This window comes from Sparus aurata, chromosome 3 (genome assembly GCF_900880675.1).
Source record: "Sparus aurata chromosome 3, fSpaAur1.1, whole genome shotgun sequence".
Lineage (NCBI taxonomy): Eukaryota > Metazoa > Chordata > Actinopteri > Spariformes > Sparidae > Sparus > Sparus aurata.
This window is the reverse complement of record NC_044189.1, coordinates 21084874-21104902: the sequence shown is the minus strand read 5'-3', so window position 1 is coordinate 21104902 and position 20029 is coordinate 21084874. Positions and strand designations below refer to the sequence as shown.

Sequence of the window (20029 nt, the reverse complement as noted above, 5' to 3'; positions counted from 1 at the left end):
TTCCCACCACACTTTGTGTTATAATAAGGAATGCTGCTTATCAAGTATACCAAAATATCTTCATGACACATTTTGAGTCCATGCTGTGACAGAATGACTGAATCAGTCTGCTCTTGTGGACCTTGCCCACAGAACACACACTTGTCCGGGAAAGAAGAGCACCGGGTCAATTAAAACCATTAATAATGGCTGCATTCCTTTCCGATGCGTCACTTGTCACGCCCTGGTATTATGCAGGATGGCTTATTATGACACATCACAGAGCAGGGGCATCATTCATCACAGCACTTGCACCTGGGCTTTCTCCTCATTACAGCAGACCTGTCACAGAGAACAAACAGGCGTTACCTCTGGCATTAACGACGGCTCTAATCTCCTCCAGTGTCCCAGTATGTAATGACAGCAGTGAGCCAGCATGAACAATACCAGGACCCTGACACTGAAGCCACTAAATGGAATTCAGCCATTTGTTATTGTATTATAATACATGCCTCATGTTTTACTACCCTGACATATAAATGTGTCTGCAGAGAAAAAGGCCTATTGACTCAAAACAATCTGAGTAAAAGTAAAGATACCGTGTTAATATATTACCTCTGTAAAGGTGAAACGCTTAAAGTATCAGCTGTTAAAAGTAGTTTTCTAGAATCATAAATACTAGTGCAAGTAAGTTATTGGCAACAAATATTTACATACATTTGAAACACTGTTTACTATGAGTTAACAGATTATCGATTAGCAGATCTGATATTCAGCATTTCTGTGATTATTGGAATCTTTATTTTTAATTGGATAAAATACATAATTTAAAAATGTGCTGCATCTTCAAAGTAACTAGTTGGCTAACTTATATCATGATCATATAATAAATGTAGTGTAAATATTCTGTAAAGTAGCAGAAATTGGAAATACTCAAACAACTGTTTTGCACAATTACACTGTTTAAGCTGGTACCTTTTATATGTTTTACTGTATATATGTGTATATATTTGTATATTTTATTCATTATACTTTACTTTCCTTTTCGTACTTTGCACTATTTGTTTCGACTGGCCTGAAGAGAAGGCAATTCAAAATTTCAATCTACATGTATATAGTGACAATAAAGGTGTATTCTATTCTATTCTATTCTATTCTAGGTGCCTTAAAAATTGAAGTAAATAAAAAGTAAAATACTTGACATTCCATTTTGTTCATACTGCTTTTTATTATAATAATGCATTTTCATCAGCCTAATAATCAAGTCAGCCATTAAATAATAAGACAGTTTAAGTGTTAATGTGTTGATCCTTTCAAGGAGGGGGGGTGACCGTTGAGGGGTTCAGGGGCTGTGGGAGAAGTAGACACTATCACACACTAGACTAGCAAAAGACACATTTTGACATAATCCTCCAACTTGTCTGTACAGTGTCAGCGAGTGTTTTCCATTCAGCTTCAGCAGTAAGTGTAATCCCGTGCATTATACACATACCTCACCTGCCGCTGGAAGGTGGATGGGTGTGTCCCGCATACTTTCCTGCGTCGTCTTCACCCAGTTGTGCAATCACGTTTAATAACATCTTATTTAACCCGAGTAAAGCCGCTCCCACCTGAAATTTGAGTCGTTTTGCTCGGTGGTTCAAATCCGGTCGTGTTCAGTACAAAGCTTGTTTACAACTAGAGGCGAGCAGACACCTCACAGCATCGAGGGAAAACACGAAACGAAGAAGTTTGACGACAGAAAGTGAGAGCAGACGTTTTTTTCCTGAGGGTACGTGAACTACACAGTGTCGGCAGGTAAAGCGGGAAAGTGTTGTTGTTTGTTAGCTTTGTTTGTTGTGTTGTCACAGGAGGAAGGTACGTGTTGTCTGAGTCCCATCAGCCTCTGTAACACACTCTTTGACTATTTTACAGTTTTATCTCGCAGTGTTGTGTTTGTCTGTGTTGACAGGACTATTAGTGACAGCAGGAGACATAGTTTTAAAGTCATAGCTGTCTTTTTAATTCAAGCTAGTCGGTGTTTAGCTTAAGCTTTACCTCACAAACACACCTTTAGGTTTTCTTTTGTATTTAAACCTACACGTTTAGCTTGTTGTCATGTTTAATGACTCGACAGTAATCCGGAAGTTTGAGGGTAACTTGTGTGCCCACAGTATGTCAGACATCTCTTTGGTCTCACTGGTGTTTTTCCATTCTTCATGTGTTACTACACATTAATGTCTTCTGGCTGACTGTAACACACACAATGATACACACAGTGATACATACTGTAACACACACAGTGATACACACAGTGATACATACTGTAACACACACAGTGATACACACAGTGGCGAGGCTAGCCCTTTTTTGTGGGGGCTCAAGCCCATCCAGAACTTGTCTTAGCCCGTCCTATCGTTAAAGGGATATTCCGGTGTAAATTTATTCCATGGTCTAAATCACCGTGAAACTGTGTTAGACTCCCTCTCAAGAGATCAAGTTAGCAGACCGCTAATTTACGGAGTTTTATCAACCTCAGAAACTACTGCACGACAACAATACACTGCAGTAAATGGATCCAAATATAAACCGCCACCAAAAAGCCACAAATAATGCTCAGAACAGCACCAAACTTCAGCAACAGTACAAATAGGGTCTCAGCACATAGTCCGGGGCATCTAACCTCCGCTAGCTTAGCTGGATTTCTATTGTGAAGCTAAAAACAGATTTCAACTCTCCTCCATCAGCTTCCGGGTCGGGGAAGTCCCGACGCGACGATTACCGTGTGCGGTTAGAAATGCTCAATTCCGTTCTTTTCCCTGTTCGCTCTCGATAATAACTGTTATAAACTGGCAGGTAAGACACATATGAACTTTGATTGCTTTTCCATGGAGTCATAATCATACATTTTCATCCATGAGCCGCGGAACTCTACTGCACTCAGTAATCGACTCGTCGGGACTTCCCGTCAACAGGAAGCTGCTGCAGAAGAGTGGTAAATTTAGTCAGCTTTTCAGTAGAAATCCAGCTAAGCTAGCGGAGGTTAGATGCCCCGGACTATGTGCTGAGACCCTATTTGTACTGTTGCTGAAGTTTGGTGCTGTTCTGAGCATTATTTGTGGCTTTTTGGTGGCGGTTTATATTTGGATCCATTTACTGCAGTGTATTGTTGTCATGCGGTAGTTTCTGAGGTTGATAAAACTCTGTAAATTAGCGGTCTGCTAACTTGATCTCTCGAGCGGGAGTCTAACACAGTTTCACGGTGTGTTAAACCATGGATTAAATTTACACCGGAATATCCCTTTAAGTCCTCAAATCGTATATCCTTTTTTTTCACAATCCTGTTCAGTTTGAAAATCTGTGCTGTGCGATAACACAGTTCAATATTGCCATGACAATATAACTGCGATAAATAAACAAATATTAAAGTTTGCATATTATTAACTATACAGTTAATGAAGGCTAACGTTAGTTTTGAATTGTTGGTGTAGGTCTTGGTTGTATTGCAGGTAGTGATGGATGTTGGTTGTATTTCCTCTAGAACACGCAACAACTGCTCGGCATGTTTTACACAGTACCTGTGTTTGTAACACGTCGTCTCTCCTGAATCCAGAATAAGTCCATATAGCAGAAGTGCTGTTTCTTTTCACCACAAGGTCTTCGTCGACCACATTTTCATGGCTTTTCTCTCCTCTCACAGCCATCATAACCTGGCAAACACCACCAAACTGATTAATTCTGTCAGGGTAGCTAACGGCTAGCTGGGGCTTCATCTGATTGGCCCTTGTATCCAGGGCTCCGTCTGATTGGCTAAATGTTGGCATGCTCAAGGTGCATGCATGGCGCATGTAAAGAAAATGATTTTTTGTATTCATTGCGTGTCAGGCAGTCTTGTGCAATGTGTTTATTGCACATGTTCATATCGCAATGACGATGAAAATTCGATTTATCGAGCAGCCCTACCTGTGGTGCAGCTGGATCATAGAAAAATCGGGAGCAGTGTGTTGTAACACTAATGACCAGGTAATGATTCATTTTAGGACCTTGACATAATCTGTCAGATGTCTATTAAACAGCAGTTGACCACAATACGATTTCATCAATGTCTCTTCTTACATTTAAAGGAGAACTTCGGTTGATTTAAACATGCAGCTTCATTGCTCAAGCTACCCTTGACTTGCCAGTACCGGAGACGCGAACAAATTTGGTCCAACCATTACAGAGCTCCGTGAATGGAGACTTAGCATTGAACGCTAACAGCATGGGGTCAGAACTTTGCACTGTTTTAAGCGTCTTAACATGCTCCACATCTCACACCAAAAGTTATGCAACATCAGCAGACACCTTAGCACACAGCACTGTGGCGTGTATGACTCAAACTGAATCGAACTGTTTGTGCAAGCAGCTACTTACCTGTTTGTTGACATCCGTGTGTTCCGGTAGCTAGACCAAACTAGTATATCCATCGAGCGTGCACTTAACAGGCTTAACAGGCTATTGTAAGGCTCATGGCTCATGACAGGCTGTAACATGGACATGTACATTATGAACATAAACACGGAAATGCTGGATTACGTTTCCGTCTCCGCCAGTGAGGGAGTAAGTGCACGCACGACGAATTGACTAGTTTGGTCTAGCTACCGGAACACACGGATGTCAACAAACAGGTAAGTAACTGCTCGCACAAACACACTGTTTTAACTACTTTTTTATTCAGTTTGAGTCATACACGCTACAGTGCTGTGTGCTAAGGTGTCTGCTGATGTTGCATAACTTTTGGTGTGAGATGTGGAGCATGTTAAGACGCTTAAAACACAGTGCAAAGTTCTGAACCCATGCTGTTAGCGTTCAATGCTAAATCTCCGTTCACGGAGCTCTGTAATGGTTGGACCAAATTTGTTCGCGTCTTCGGTACTGGCAAGTCAAGGGTAGCTTGAGCAATGAAGCTGCATGATTAAATCGACCAAAGTTCTCCTTTAAGTTCACAAAATAGGCTTGTAATGATGAGTAGCATGATTAGCTAGGGCGCTAAGAGCTAGCGCTCGCTATTCAATTGCACAGAGTTAACATGTTGCCCAGCGGCAAAATATGCAAGATATGAAATGTCACTGTAATGTGTCTTATGCCAAGTCTATCAGCAAGTTAATGTGGCACAAAATAATCTATAGCCTAGTCTCTAGTCAGGTTGGTGAACAGTGATGTGCCCTCTTGGGAGCCACAATGCGTGCTAAAATGCCCTCTTGGTTTGCAGAACACACTAAACTGTCCCCTTGGCTGGTTGAAACATGATAAACTGCCCTCTTGGGAGGCAAAAACGCATGCTAAAGTGCCCTTTTTTTTCTTTTCACCCCTGCGTTTCAAAAAGTCTGTGCGCACCACTGTTGGTGGAGCATCGTGGCAATAGTATAGTGCTAGCAGCTAGTAGACTAAACATAGTGCTAGCGATTGAAAGACATGAATCTTCTTTTTTTTTTTACTGTACATAAGCCTGCTTTTTAAACTGGCTGTTGATAGAAGGGGGATTCATGGTCACTATAGGCTACTGTAGGATACCATCTTAACACTAAAAGGGCCAGAATTCCAAAACTACTAAACATTCTCCCTCGGCTTTCCCTGGTACACAGTCAGAGTCGCATCACTTCAGCAACTTCGTGTTGAACAGCTCCGCTTGCTGTTTCACGGACGGGGCAACTCCCGTTTTTGTTTGCTCATGGTGTCAACCAGGCTGTTTAATACAACTGTATAATTAGTAACTTGCAAGTAAATTCACAAAGAAGCACAGCTGGAGACGAGAGACAATGAAAGCAGCAAACCACGTGAAAAGTGTAACAATGAAACCCGGGAAATGATGTGCGGTCAGTATGACTGCTTATGGCCGAAATAGGTAAAACATGTATTTTCTTTTTCTTTTGTGTAATTTATATAAAAAAAACTATTCTAAATACAGCCACTTTCGGGAAAAGTCATGTAACAGCAGTATTGCATTTTTTCATTCAACAAAGTTATAATTTTGAAAACAGTCAAAATGACCATCTTGGCCGTTCTGGAACATTAAACCCTTCGTCTGCTTTTCCATAGATGGACATATTTTTGTATTTCTTTAGAAGAAAACAGCCAGAAGCAGGTGAGAGAATGTAATGCCATTTAGTAGTATAGCAACTAAATATTTAATAGATGAGTACATGTTAGTGAGTTAGCATTTGTTTATTTGCTGTTAGTTTTTACACTTTATGACTTTGTCTTTTTGGTGGACAGTACCAGTAGATGAGGATAGAGAGAGAGAAAAGGAGAGAGAACAAGAAGAAACAGGTGAGAACATGAACAGGTAGTTTGAAGGCCATAATAATTAGCATCTTTCTGACCACATTAATTGCATTTGCCCGCATTTATTTACTCAATCTTTTAAAACTGCTCTGTCCCACTGCACATTGACAGGTTATAATGTAGGCTTACATTTGCTGTATTTACACCAGAAATTGGCCCACTGCAGCGTGTTTGCTTTATGTATCATGTATAATTATAAAGTTTTATAACTACTTCCTTACAAAACGTTTGTATGTATGTAAAGAGGGAGAGAGGAGGATGGAGAGAGGGCAAGAGCAGGATGGAGAGAGAGAGGAAAGACAGATAGTGCAAGACCTGGAAGAAGCAGGTGAGAAAAGGGCATTTATTGTTAACCACCTCACTAATTACCTATAAAAAGAAAGTACATTATATTTAGAGTCATTACATGGATGACTTTGTAATCTCTCTTTAATATTTATGTCATTATTGTTTTACTAAGGACAAAGCGATGAGCAGGGAGAGTTGGAGCAGACCGGAGAGGTGCACAAAGAGGCACAGATAGAGGAGCAAGCGGAAGCATCGGTGTTTGCTGCAGATACAGCTGAAGTACTATTGGGCAGCAAATATTCGATGCATCTCCTACTGGCTGGATGAGACATCTGTGCTCGCCAGCTGGCTGGACATGGAACGAGAGGATTGTTTTCCCTATTCGATTGGTGCTATTGTGATGTCTCCCATCCACCTTCCGAAATCATATTATAGCTATGACCCAATTATACACAGCACTATTCAGATCTGGAGGCAAATATCAAAACAAGCCAAACTCAGGAAGCCGGCCTTTACACTCCCAATATCAGCCGATCCATCATTCACCCCTTCCATTGTAGACGGAGGCTTCAATAGATGGAAAGAACTTGGACTGCACTGTGTGGGAGATCTGTACGTTGGTCATTCATTTGTGTCATTTCAACAACTACAAGAGAAATATGGTCTGTCAAAAAGTGAATTTTTTAGATATCTCCAAGTCAGACATTTTGTAAGGACACACCTGTACCATTTTGGAAACGCTACCCCTGACAAGCTGGACAGGTGTCTCAGAGACTGCACAAGGGAGAGGAATGCAATTTCAGTTATATACGACTCACTTCAGGAGCTAGACCAGGTGAACATGGAACACAACAGGGAGGGAGTTATTCACTTAATTACTTTATTATTATTTATGTTTTTACTTTTTGTATATTTCTTTATTTTCTCTCCCAGCTATTGTTTTTCATTTATCACTTACCTGTAGTAACTTTTGTTATTTATATCACAAAACAACGAAGCATTGCATAAACCAAGATGGCTGTATTTTTGATAAACTGTTTGCTTCACAATACAAAATATTTGAAACAACATCAGATGGTGCTGTTGGGGAAAAGGCTCCTAGCGTTTACAGACTTAACTCATTTTGATGCTGCGTCAGTATGTCCTGCAATTGAGAGGCAATTGTTAGTGTTAATTCTTCTCTTGTGAACCACCACAAGTTTGAAGAAACACAAAAAAGGGATGCAGCCAGCTGCATTCAGTTAGCTCCCCCAAAGGTCAGATCCTAGAATTGTCCCTGCGTCACAAACACACTTTTAGGTTTTGTTTTGTATTTTAAACCTACAATTTTAGCTTGTTGTCATGTTTAATGACTCGACAGTAATCCGGAAGTTTGAGGGTAACTTGTGTGCCTACATTATGTCAGAAGTCTCTTTGGACTCACTGGTATTTTTCCACTCTTCATGTCTAACAACACATTAATGTTGTCTGGCTGACTGTAACACTCACAGGGATACACACTGATAACCATCTCTTCCTCTCCACCCAGCTGCTGGACATGGGGGACATTAAGAAAGGGAAGAAGGTGTTTGTCCAGAAATGTTCCCAGTGTCACACGGTGGATGAGGGGGGACGCCACAAGACCGGACCCAACCTGTGGGGTCTGTTTGGGAGGAAGACGGGACAGGCACCTGGCTTCTCCTACACACAGGCCAACATCGATAAAGGTATGGATCACAGAACACCTCAGAGAAACTGACTGACGGGCTGATTTGTAGATTACTAAAAGGCAGATGAGAAACACAGGAGAGCACATGTGCAGCCTGGATGTTTCCTCTCTTGTGTCCTGAACTAATATGGAGATCAAATCAGGCTTCAGATGAATTATGCAGGATTTTTATTCATCCAGCATTCAGTGTCTCATGATTTCTTTCATGGCCAAAATGTGACACGCGTGGCAGCATGAAATGACCAAGGGAAGGTTTCCAGTTGCTGTCTAGGGAGAATGGAGATCCCAGAAGCACAATGAAATAACTTGCGCAAATATTTTTTATTGTCCATTACTCTGCCAGCTATTTTCACCAGTAATTGATTCAATGTTTAGTCTATAATGTGTCCAAACCACAAAGACTCTTCATTTAACATCATAGATGACAAAGAAAATCAGCAAATGCTATATTTAAAAAGCAGGAACCAGCAAATGTTTTACATTTTTTGCAGAAACATTCGTCAGTTCCTAAAGACATAATATGTAGGAATTCTGCAGGAATGACTTGAACTTTGTTATACATTTTATTGAGTTGTGTACCTACGTTCAAACCCAGAGAAATAACAGGGTTCGTACGGGTACTTGAAATCCTTGAAAGTGCTTGAATTTCAATGTTGTGTTTTCAAGGTCTGAAAAGTGCTTGGATTTTAGTTTAAGTGCTTGAAAGTGCTTGACATTATAACTCTGTGGCTTTCTCAAAATTGGGATCAGACTGGATAATTAATTTCTGAAGTTTTTGCTATTATGAAATATAATTTTAGATGTTTACAGCATAATACAATTTACATAATTGTTATAAAAAGTGAAGAAAAAAAATCACAAGTATATATATTCCTTTAGATACGTATTTTACCCCAGCAGTGAGGTGCTGGAAAATCTTAAAATGACCCTTAAAAGTGCTTGAAAAGTGCTTGAATTTGACCTTGAAAAATGTGTACGAACCCTGAAATAAGTAACTTTATTCAAGGTTTCATGAAGCAAAAGCAGTTTTTCTGATGCTTTGATACTGTATGATTCAAGTTTCAGTATCCAGTTGTTTTCCAACACTGTTCTTATTAATTCATAAGGATTTCCACTCAGACTTTTATGTTTTTACAACCCAGAATCACCAACTGTCTTTCCTTCCTACCCTGAATGCAACATGTTCATGTTCACCTGAACTTTTAGGTACATGTAACAGCTGTTTCACAATCACTGCCATAAAGCTGAGAAGCAGCTGGGTCTTTGCATTTTCTGTCAGAGCAGCAGGTCTGAACAGGCAGCACAGCTCTGACTCTGAGCTCTGCTCCAGCATGAGTCCATAAAACCTAAACACAGTTAACAGATGTGTGAGAAGGCAGATTTGTCCCGAGATATTGTTCACATTTTCAAACCTCCACGTGTGTTTGTTGTCTGTGCTTGTTTTCCAGGTATCGTATGGAGCGAGGACACTCTGGATGTTTACCTTAAAAACCCTAAGAAGTACATTCCTGGCACCAAGATGATCTTTAGTGGGATCAGAAAGAAAAAGGAAAGAGCGGATATCATCACCTATTTAAAGGACGCCACCTCCAATTAGACTGACGACACAGGACACACACACAGCTGTGGACAGGAGCATCACACCTACCAACAACGAAAACATTGTGCTCTTTGTTTTCATTTCAGAGAGGTTCATCATTTACAATAGATATTTTAAAACATGCATCACAACATTGTGTTTCACTCCATCATTGCTGCCACCCTGTTTTGTGTGTCGGAGACTGTTTTTGATTATAGTGTGAGTCAGCCTTCGACAACTCTCAGTCGAGGTTTCTTAAAGGGGCAGCCGCGCTTTTGGGTTTTGTAAAACGAGTTCAAATGTTTCTTCTGCTGACACAGAAACTTTACATTCACGCCACTTTAGCTCTTAACGCACTGTTGATAACTGCTCATGGTTTTCTTGTGTATTGCGTTGACTACTTGTTCTCAGTCTGTTTCTGTTTATAGGTTTTTCCTTTTACAGTCTTAGAATGGGGAGACTTTGGAACGTGCATTTAATGGTTCTTGAGGGTCTACTCTGTTTTAATCCTCTGTTTTAAATCTATTTGGATTAATTCCTTTGATTTTTATAAAGATGCACTTTAAAATGAGAATGTTTTGTATACATAAGGAAAGTGTGGTCGAAGAGATGTGTAATTTTTTATATAAAACAGCAGTTTTTTAAAGTGTAATTTACAATTCTTAAAGTTTGCTAAGTGCTTATATTTGGGCAACATCACATGCCTTTTACTGAGTTACCATAGTGTACTATTTATACTTTTATACTGTTATTTCTTTTCTAAACAATTCATTGACCTTGACTTGAGAAAACGGATGTGCAAATAAAAAAAACAAAAAAAACGTAGTCCATTCTTTCCACACTGTGTTTTTATGGTCTACTTCCACTTGTATTCATTTTGTAAAGTTAGTTCAGCACATTATTGTCTGGAATGTCTTCGGCTTCACCGTGTTAACAAAGGAAAGGAGGCCCAACATCAGAAACATGATTCGAAGAGATAACAGAATACAAATGTGAAGCTGATATTGGAAAAAATAGTATTCAATTCAAAACAAAAGCAAAATAAGTGTTTGTACTCAAATGGTCTCAAATCTTTGGACCCGACATGTCAGTGTTTGCCACCATGCTGGGTATTCTGAAGTGTCATATTAATGTCAGTATTCTAAAATTCATGGACATATTTCAAAGCTAGAAGTGTTGTTATTATTGGTGTCAGACTTTTGGACCCGATCATGTCAGTGTTTGAAACCATGGCAGATTTATTAATTTATTTATTTATTCATGTATTATTGGAACACAAAGACGCCGTCCTCACATTAAGTTTGCATTGTGGGGTAACATTAATCATCAGGACTTGTGGAGTCCGTGCTGGGTATCCTTACATTTTCTGTTAAAGCCATTCAATCATTAATTTGTATTCAGGGATAAATGTTATAACAATCAGACAAATGCAAAACAGAAGTTGTTTGTACTCGTGGTGTCCTTACCTCACAGAATGTATCTGATATTATATACTTCTTATTTTTGGTGTGACATATTTCACCACATCACTGACAGAGTGGAGTTATATAAGAATATACAATATTTATTTTACTTTGATTTCTGCTGTGCACTACAACATCCAGCAGAGGGCGCCATTTCACCGGTGACAGCCCACCAGAAACGTGTCTGACCCAGTATAAGCACGCTGACTTAAAACACCAGTGCCACCCTGTTATCCAGCCAGCCGGACCCACGTCGATCCAGATGACACACCAGTTAATGAGGTTCTGATCCAGAGACCCGCTGGGACCGAGCCGCCTCCACTCAGTGGATTCTGCTGGGACAGAAAAAAGGTCCTCCCTCCTCAATTGTGTTGTTATTGACCGGCGGTGGGAAACAAGCGGGTCGACAAGTGGATCAGATTTATTAGCGGTGCCGATTGGCTACAGCGCGCCAGATGTCAGAGCAGCCACAGTGAGCGGGACCGACGGCACGCCGCGCAGTCCACCTGGGTTAGAGGAGCCGCACAGCGCGTCTACAAGTGCGGCGTCATCTCCTGTGCAAGGTAAGAAGGATCCTGTGCATTGAGACCACATCCCGTCCATTAACGCCCTGCATCATCACAGCATGCTGCACGTATAAGTAGACAGGAATCACACTGGACGTGCTGGATGCGGATTGAAGCAGCTGCATCACATTTTCTGCAGAACACACGTGCGTCAACACGGGATGATCATTTTTGTGAGACTTGTCAAGTCTTCTTGTTGCGTCCAGCTGAATGCATGCTGGAGGATGTTTGTGTTAGGGGAACCGTGACAGCCTTACTATTGCTGACTTCTGTTATAAACCTGAGTGGCAGGTCTGATCCTGGCACGTGTGTGTGTGTGTGTGGGGGGGGCGCTGTGGACATACAGCGGTGCTGCATCTGCTGCAGTGTTGAGCTGCAACAAGTTCATTATGCTGTGAGGAGAGAGAGATCAGATGGTGACAGCTGCCAGGATGTGCATTAAGCTCAGACAGCAGAAATAAAGTGTGTGTGTGTGTGTGTGTGTGTGTGTGTGTGTGTGTGTGTGTCGTAGGGACAGTAAAGTGTAGCAGCACCAGCAGGATGGACCTTGTCAAGATTGCAGTGTCTTTCCACCTTCTTCTGTGTCCCGCGTGGGTCCAGTGCCGTCACACCTCCATGGACAGCTTCCTCTCAGGGCGCTCAGGTGAGTCGTGTCAGTCCGGCTGTTAGAGAACACACCTGCTGCCCGCAGACTGTCAGTGACACGTCCTGTCTCTCTGCCTTCCTCTCAGCTTTCAGGTTTCTGGGTGAGCCGCTGAGCTTCGAACCCTGCTGCCTCATGTCACCACCTCCGCCGCCGCTCTTCCCTCCGCCGCCTAAGCTGTGGAAGAGAGGCATCCCTGTAGGTGTTCACAAACACACACTCACACCTCATTTACACACACATGTGTGCTGGTTTAATCTCCCTTCTCTTGATTGAAGGACGATATGAGCCTCTTGGAGCCAAGTGTCTTCGGAGGAGGAGAACAGGAAGTAAGGAAACCTGTGACACCTGGGTGTTCACCTGGACCGCCAGGACCTTCAGGTCCCCAGGGCCCGGAGGTAAAGCCCTTCTTTCAGGGTTGGAAACTTCACATTCATGGCAACTTTGCAATATGATTACATGATGCATCCATCAGACAGACGCTGTAATAATGTCACAGGGAAAACGTTACAGAGGAAAGATTAAGAACGCTGCTGGTTCTGGTGAATCGATGTGCAGAATTTAAGTATTAAAACCATGACGAACATTCTGAATTGATATTTTGATATTTTCCTGTCTGCTGCAGATGTATTGTTCAACAAGCATGGAAATTCAACAAAATGACCTTCTTAGTATTGATTTTCCTACGGATGTAGCTCGCTCTGTTAGTATGTGAGCTGGATATAAATCTGGTGTCATTTTTCAGGGTCCTGGTGGATTACCCGGCATAAGAGGACCAAAAGGGGAGAAGGTTTGTGTTTTGTAGTTTTGTTGGTCTTGAAGTATTTGTGTGTGTGTGTGTGTGTGTGTGTGTGTGTGTCCTTGTGTGCGCTAACGAGTGCTACATCTCCTCTCCCCTCATTTGTCCTCCTCCAGGGAGAAATTGGACGTCCGGGGTCAAAGGTGAGCCGCTCCTCCCCTCCTGCGTGTCTCGTTCCCTCGCTCATCTCTCTCTGGTCCATCTCGCATGTCCTTGGAAATAATGGGATCTGGAAATCTCTCTCTCTGCCTCCGTTGTCCCCTCTATGCATCCTCAATCTCTGTGATGTGATTTGTCTGTCGATGTGCTCAGAATACCCTCTGCAGCTGCTAAATGGGTCATGCTGCATTAGTCTCAGTAGCCGCTTTAACCACGTATAAGTTTGATCACATCCCTGGATGACTCCCATCATCCTCCCGCTCCTCACCTCTCTATCATCGTTTCTTTCCTTCTCCTCTGCGTCTTCCTCCTCTCTCCCCTCCTCTCCTTGGCCTGGCTCCATTAGCCCTCGTACTGGACTCCAGTTCTGCTGATCCAGGCTCTCCAGCACTCCACTTCTGCACTTTAATCTCCCTAAGTGCTTTTGCTCTCCGTGATAAATCACTTCACACGGCAGCAGCAGGTCCGCGGTGTCTCTGCAGGCTGCCGCTTTAATGACAGGCAGCTAAACGAGGGCACACTGTAGCATGGCCGCAGCTCTGGGGTGCTCATCCAGGTGTTACACTGATGTGAGGCTGTTGTGTAATATATTTGGCTCTCATGCTTGGAGGGAACTGGCAATAGAGTTCGATCAATTAAGCCTTTATTCCTGTTCACTAATTAGAAATCTCCGTGGTCTTGTTAAAGCTTTGCACGCTACGTTTTGTCCTCTGTCATGTCCGGTTAGGAAATCACAGGAGGTCATTTCTGCTCGCGTATTTACTCTGACCCTTATTTAAGCTGGTAAGTCTTCATGAACATCAGGAGGGGGAAGGGTCATGAGAGAAGCATCTCAACTAGAAAAAACACAGGAAAAAATTATTAAAATAATGATGTTTTCTCACATTTGGATAATAAGATTTATAGGCCGGGTACTACAGCACAAAAAGACTTCATTATGATGCGGTTTTGCATCACAAACTTGAGCTTTATCAAAAATGTGCAGGATATTGCTATTTTTATTATATTGCAATTAACTGTGCAGCCCTAATCTGAACAAACATAAAGTGCTGCAGATCAGCAGCAGACATGGCGCAGCACAAAATCACAAATCAGCCCAGTGACATTCTGGGAAATATGCTTATTTGCCTTCTTCTTAAGAGTGAGATGAGAAGATCGATATCAGGAGCAGCTGGCGGGCAGCCAGTGGCGTCCTGATGTAGTCGCCACACCCGGCCAAGAAATAGTCCAGCACACACACACACACACACACACACACACACACCTGTAAAACCACAAACTGTCATTTCTACACTTCACTTGTTGTGCAGATTAAACAAATCCTGTTTAGAATTTAAGAGGTGATGATGGGTGATCGTGTTACATTTCCACGAAGCAGGCGATTGTTTTCAGTATTTACGCAAAGCCAGAGTTTCTCATTAGCACATCACTGTTTCCTCCCGACGCTCCGACTCGCTGATCTCACCCAGCAGAGACAAGTGTCACCACCAACACATCCTCATGCCATGTTGGCTGAGTTCAGCTTGGAACAAATGAAGACAGCTCAACTATTCTGTAGAGGCTACGCTAAGATATCACAAATAACTTCATGCGACTGAAAGATAAAACACTTGCAGCCCTTTGCAAAAAAGTGAATACGTCTGTTGAACCAATTCTTTAAGCTCATTAAGTCAAGGAGGTTGTAACATTATTCTGTTGAAGCTTCAGCCTGGTGTTTGTGTTTGTGTTTGTGTGTGTGTTTGTGTGTGTGTAGGGTCGGACAGGAGCTCCGGGCCTCCCGGGGAAACAAGGAGCACCAGGATGGCCCGGTCCAGAGGGACCTAAGGTAAGACTCGTCCACCTGCTCGAGTGATGAACACATTTTTAAGTACAGTGGTCTCCTCACAGGTTTTACACAAATGTACATGACATCTGTATGTTTCTTTTAGGGTGAGAAGGGGGATCCAGGGCTCATGGGCCTGCCAGGACTGAGGGGACCACCTGGGACAAAGGTTAATCACAAATCCACAACCTCATACACACTGTTGACTCTTTTAGTCTCTCTTTGACTGTTTTTATAATATCTGCTGTTATATTCCTTGTCCTCGCAGGGCTTGCCTGGTTACAAAGGAGAGAAGGTGAGTTGTTTTTCACAGTGCACACGTCAGCGGCTACACAACTACATCACCCTCTCTTAATGTTTCCTTCTGCTTTCTGTTTTTTAACAGGGGACTCGTGGCGACTCCGGAGCAGCAGGACCAAAAGGCGATAAGGTCGGTGGAAAAACACCATTTCCTTTTTATTGCAGATCATTAAACTGTTTCTGAAAACGTTGCCTTGTGTTACACTGTACAGCCCATTTATGCTTGACGTCGCCTCCCGTTGTGTTGTAATGGAATAATCATTTCATTAGGCAGTGAAAATCTCTAAAACAATTATTGGTTAGAATCCAAAGTGCTTCGTGGCTTCAAACACTTTCTTTCTGGTCCGTGCGTTTCAAGCTCTCTTGAGCCTTCTATCTCAGACACAGATTAAATGAACATTAAAACCTTTTATGAGCGCTGCTCTGCTGACTTAATGGCTTTTCACACATTAAGCTCTCGTTTTGACTCTTTTAGGGTTCCATTGGTTTGCCTGGGATGCTTGGGCAGAAGGTAAGAACGATTCAATAATGAGCACATTAAGGATTTTGATTAAAACTGATTATCCATCAACTCCTCTCCCAGGGTGAGCAGGGACCAAAGGGAGAGCAAGGAGTCTCAGGGAAGAGAGGACCGACTGGACGGCCTGGGAAGAGAGGCAAACAGGTGACAAAAAGCCAGGATGAGTGACGCACATGTGCACAGTGTGTTCGGACAGTCCGGACTGTGTGTGTGTGTGTGTGTGTGAGACGCATGTTGGCGGAGAATATTCCACACATTTCAAACATCCTGCTGTGATGCACTGACACTCCGCTCCGTCCTCTCACGGGCTAATTCAGTCACTCAAGTTTTACTTCCAGCTCTAAGTATAGACTTCCTGAGGGGCTGCAGGGTCTTAGATCTTCTCAGTCTACACATTCATATATGCACACACACACACACACACACACACACACACACACATACACACACACACACACACACATACACACACACACACACACACACACACACATTCTCCCCATCAACTAGATTATCACAGCTGTGAACAAGTGGCAGTTGCATGTAGGTCACCTTCAGAGTGTGTGTGTGTGTGTGTGTGTGTGTGTGTGTGTGTGTGTGTGTGTGTGTGTGTGTATTTTCTAATATTGTGTTGTCGCCTGGTGTGTACAGGGCATGAAGGGCCACTCCGGAGCACCAGGAGTCATGGGCCCCCCAGGACCCCAAGGACCTAACGGCCATCCCGGCCCACCTGGACCACCTGCCTCAGGTACAGTAGTGTACCTCACACACTCGTACACAATCTGCTGTAATTACAGTTTATAATGTAATGACAGTTTTATGACTTACAGGCTGAAGAGCTGCATAAAAACTATTATTTTCATTATTTAATTTAATTTGTTTTATTGAAAGATGCTCATCAAAGTTTCCCAGAGTCCTCAGTGAAACCATCAGATTGCTTCTTTTGTCAGATCAAATCCCAAAGACTCGTCATTTACTCACATGAATGACAAAGAAAAGCAGCACATCCTCACAATCAATAACCAGAATAGTTGTCGATTCATGTCTTTTTTGCAGGTCTCTATCTCGTCGGAGAAAAGGGAGAGAAGGGTCTTCCAGGTCCACCGGGCCGCTGCGACTGCGACTCCACTCTCGGAACCAACAATGCTCCGTACGGGAGCTACACACAGCGGGGCGGCTCCGACAAAGTCCCTGCAGTAAGACCCCGCTCACATAAAACCATCCCACCTGAATCTGTGGTGACACTGAGTCAATGATTACTCCTCTGCTCTCTGTGTGTGTAGATCTTTGTGGTGAACAGTGAGGAGGAGATGGAGGGTCTACATCTGGACAACGCGGTGGCATTCAGGAAGGATCAGAGGGCGCTCTACTTCAGAGACAAAGACGGATGGAAGCCCATACAGGTAATCACTAACAACAGTCAAGTTTTTATCCGTCTCCCTAAATAGATAGTTGTGTTATCCTTCTGGCTTTGGTTTTTCAGTGGGAAAGAGTGTAATAAGCACTCCCTCCTGGGTCAACCGACTCTGTAAGTCATGTTTCTTTTTCCCTCAACTCGTCCAGCCCTTCCAGCCGTTCCAGTCCACAGAGAAAGTCCCAGATAGGGTCGGTGTGTGCGGGGACGGAAAGGTCCAGGCCGGGCACGGAGAGGAGTGTGACGATGGAAACCAGATTGTCACTGATGCTTGTCTCAGTGAGTTAAATGCAACTCTTGCTCATTTGATTGCCTTAAAAAACGTCTGATTCACAGATTATCTTGATATCACTGTTTGTGACAAACAGTGCAATAAGAATTGAGGTAAAAACCCAGAAGTGAGACGTAACAAACATGCAGATCGTAGACTTTTTGCTACACAAACACCAGCATGCTGTCTGATACCCAGCTGTTCACGAGACACCCTGCAGCGCCTAAACACTGTACGCCACAGAGCCTGAACCCACGTGGCGGAGGATAAAAGCAGTAAGCACAGTGAAACCTTTCCTTGATCTTTCATTAATCTCACCCTCTCTTTTCCTGCCATCCTCTCACTTCTCTCTCCTTCTCTCTTCAATTTAATTAGCAGGAAAATGCTGTATTGGCATCTCAGAAACACACAGGACTGCCAAAGCAGTTAGTAACGTCATCTTTCTCTCCTCCTTCCTTCTCTCCCTCGCTCTCTCCAAACTCTGCCACTACCTTCTCCTCACCCCCCTCTTCTCCGTCACATCAGACTGTAAGTGGGCCTACTGTGGAGACGGCTACAGACATGAGGGCATGGAGGAGTGTGATGGGAAGGACTTTGGTTATCAGACCTGCAAATCCTATCTTCCTGGGTAAGATCACTGACAAGGTTCAGACACGTGTCGTTCATTTGCTTCTCTTCTCTTGAGATCTTTCAGTGCCAAGTTTGCACAATGAGAGTGACTTTTTAATCAGCAGTACATTTATACTGCATCGATCTGGGGATTTTAAAGCGCCCCCGAATGAACTACTGTACTTTTACTGTGATGTCACTGAAACCGTTCCGAGATGATGGTGCATTATACTGTCCAAAGTTTTATGTGCTGTACTTAACGCTTAAAGGAATTGCTCAACACACAGGGCGGAAATTATTTCTTAAAACAAATGGCGGTCAGCATGTAACCAGAGCTAACCGCTACTGCTGCCAAATGTAGCTGCCGTTCGGTAACTACCTCTCTTAGCCGTGCAGCTAGCAGTCCGGACAGGGAGCTTGGAAGTGTTTACAGTGCATGCACAGGAGCGTTGGAATGGATGAAGCAAATAACTGTTTGTCCTAAGTGAAATTGTACCTTGCACCTTTTTAAAAGCGTTTGTAAAACTCACTTTTATCTTTGGAAAAGAGTCAGGCTAGCTGTTTGCCCGTGCTCCAAGTGTTTATGCTAAGCTAGGCTAATAGACTCCTTGGCCCCTGTGTGCACTTGTAATAAAGACTAATCTTCCGTGTCGTCTGCAGGTCCTTCGGGCGGCTCAGGTGCACCGACTCTTGCCTCATTGATTCCACTGGTTGCAAGTATTTCACCTGAACTGGAAAGTGAAGAGAGAAAAAAACTGGCCAGGATGCAACTTTGCAACTTTTCCTCATTCTGATCACTGGGATCACACTTCAGATTTCTACTGAAGCCTCACCCCTATAAAACTAACTGATGGACTGAAGAGAGAGTGCTACAGGGGAGCTCTTGTGCCTGCTCTGAGCCATGAGAAGTCACGGGAGTCAGCTCTGAATGGACAATCTCTCCTGGAGCTTTGAGTCTTTTATTGGCCTCAGGGAGCAGCTTCCTGTTACTGTCACTCCATCGGCTGCAGCACTGTTACGAACACTGGCGATGGCGGAGAACATGTAATGATTGTACCATATGAAATACTGTAGTTGTGTATGACTTGTTGACTGTTGATGCAGAAATAAGCTATGTTCTAAACTTTTTGTAATGACAGAGAGAAAAAAAAAAGGAGCCTTTTACAAAAGAGGCGATGACAGTATTTAAAGTATTTGTACTGTATTATGCAAATCAGGGTGTTTAAATGTGATTGTGCCATGTATTGCCAAAAAAAAAACATGTATTTGTGAAGTGCAATGCTGTGATATTGCATGTAAATGTGTGCCAGTGCACAGCAGACCGCTTTAACCAGCGCTGTGAATGTACCAGCTAAAGTGTGGCCCTGTTGAAGTGAATGTTCGAATACCTGACAGAAGGAAAATGAATGTCATACTGCAACAACGGTGAGAAAAACACCTGTGATCATCGCAGCCGCATGAAGAACCTGCTCATATGCAGCAATATGTGATTCGTGGTTAATCTCCTGCATGTCTGTAAATTAAATAAAACACTGTACACTAATAAAGATCGGGCCTACACAGCTTCACAGTCCTGAGCAGCTGATGCTGACACAGGCAGAGTCAG

General features: G+C 42.9%; 2 protein-coding genes across 8 annotated transcripts; both read left to right on the top strand.

The window, feature by feature from the left end:
- Nucleotides 1-1579: 1579 nt before the first annotated feature.
- On the top strand, nucleotides 1580-10678 carry LOC115578336 (cytochrome c iso-1/iso-2-like). 7 transcript variants are annotated; one of them, XM_030411240.1, is made up of 7 exons: nucleotides 3864-3981; nucleotides 6037-6082; nucleotides 6214-6267; nucleotides 6527-6610; nucleotides 6743-6825; nucleotides 8099-8276; nucleotides 9727-10678. In XM_030411240.1, exons 1-7 carry the CDS (start codon nucleotides 3886-3888, stop codon nucleotides 9873-9875), a joined length of 690 nt encoding a protein of 229 aa, XP_030267100.1. In that variant the 5' UTR covers nucleotides 3864-3885; the 3' UTR covers nucleotides 9876-10678. The 7 variants fall into 7 exon arrangements, with proteins under 7 accessions (XP_030267102.1, XP_030267103.1, XP_030267105.1 ...); XM_030411239.1 differs by having other exon boundaries at nucleotides 6743-6849; XM_030411242.1 differs by lacking the exons at nucleotides 3864-3981; nucleotides 6037-6082; nucleotides 6214-6267; nucleotides 6527-6610; nucleotides 6743-6825 and adding an exon at nucleotides 1580-1750.
- Nucleotides 10679-11917: 1239 nt separating this feature from the next.
- LOC115579125 (acetylcholinesterase collagenic tail peptide-like) lies at nucleotides 11918-19986 on the top strand. The gene is made up of 18 exons (XM_030412634.1): nucleotides 11918-12032; nucleotides 12398-12529; nucleotides 12618-12727; nucleotides 12808-12927; nucleotides 13275-13319; nucleotides 13445-13471; nucleotides 15241-15312; nucleotides 15416-15478; nucleotides 15578-15604; nucleotides 15695-15739; nucleotides 16085-16120; nucleotides 16193-16273; nucleotides 16781-16877; nucleotides 17186-17325; nucleotides 17413-17532; nucleotides 17693-17822; nucleotides 18340-18442; nucleotides 19084-19986. The coding sequence occupies exons 1-18, from the start codon at nucleotides 11990-11992 to the stop codon at nucleotides 19151-19153; spliced, it is 1461 nt and encodes a 486-aa protein (XP_030268494.1). The 5' UTR covers nucleotides 11918-11989; the 3' UTR covers nucleotides 19154-19986.
- The last annotated feature ends 43 nt before the right edge of the window (nucleotides 19987-20029 follow it).

Bases quoted from the DNA above. Each gene is read 5' to 3' on its own strand.
- LOC115578336 (XM_030411239.1), top strand. From the start codon at position 3,886: ATGACGATGAAAATTCGATTTATCGAGCAGCCCTACCTGTGGTGCAGC. The intron at 3,982-6,036 runs GTAATGATTCAT...GCTTTTCCATAG, and splicing joins GTTGTAACACTAATGACCAG to ATGGACATATTTTTGTATTT. The intron at 6,611-6,742 runs GTGAGAAAAGGG...TGTTTTACTAAG, and splicing joins GCAAGACCTGGAAGAAGCAG to GACAAAGCGATGAGCAGGGA.
- LOC115579125 (XM_030412634.1), top strand. From the start codon at position 11,990: ATGCGGATTGAAGCAGCTGCATCACATTTTCTGCAGAACACAC. The intron at 13,320-13,444 runs GTTTGTGTTTTG...GTCCTCCTCCAG, and splicing joins GAGGACCAAAAGGGGAGAAG to GGAGAAATTGGACGTCCGGG. The intron at 15,313-15,415 runs GTAAGACTCGTC...TGTTTCTTTTAG, and splicing joins CCGGTCCAGAGGGACCTAAG to GGTGAGAAGGGGGATCCAGG.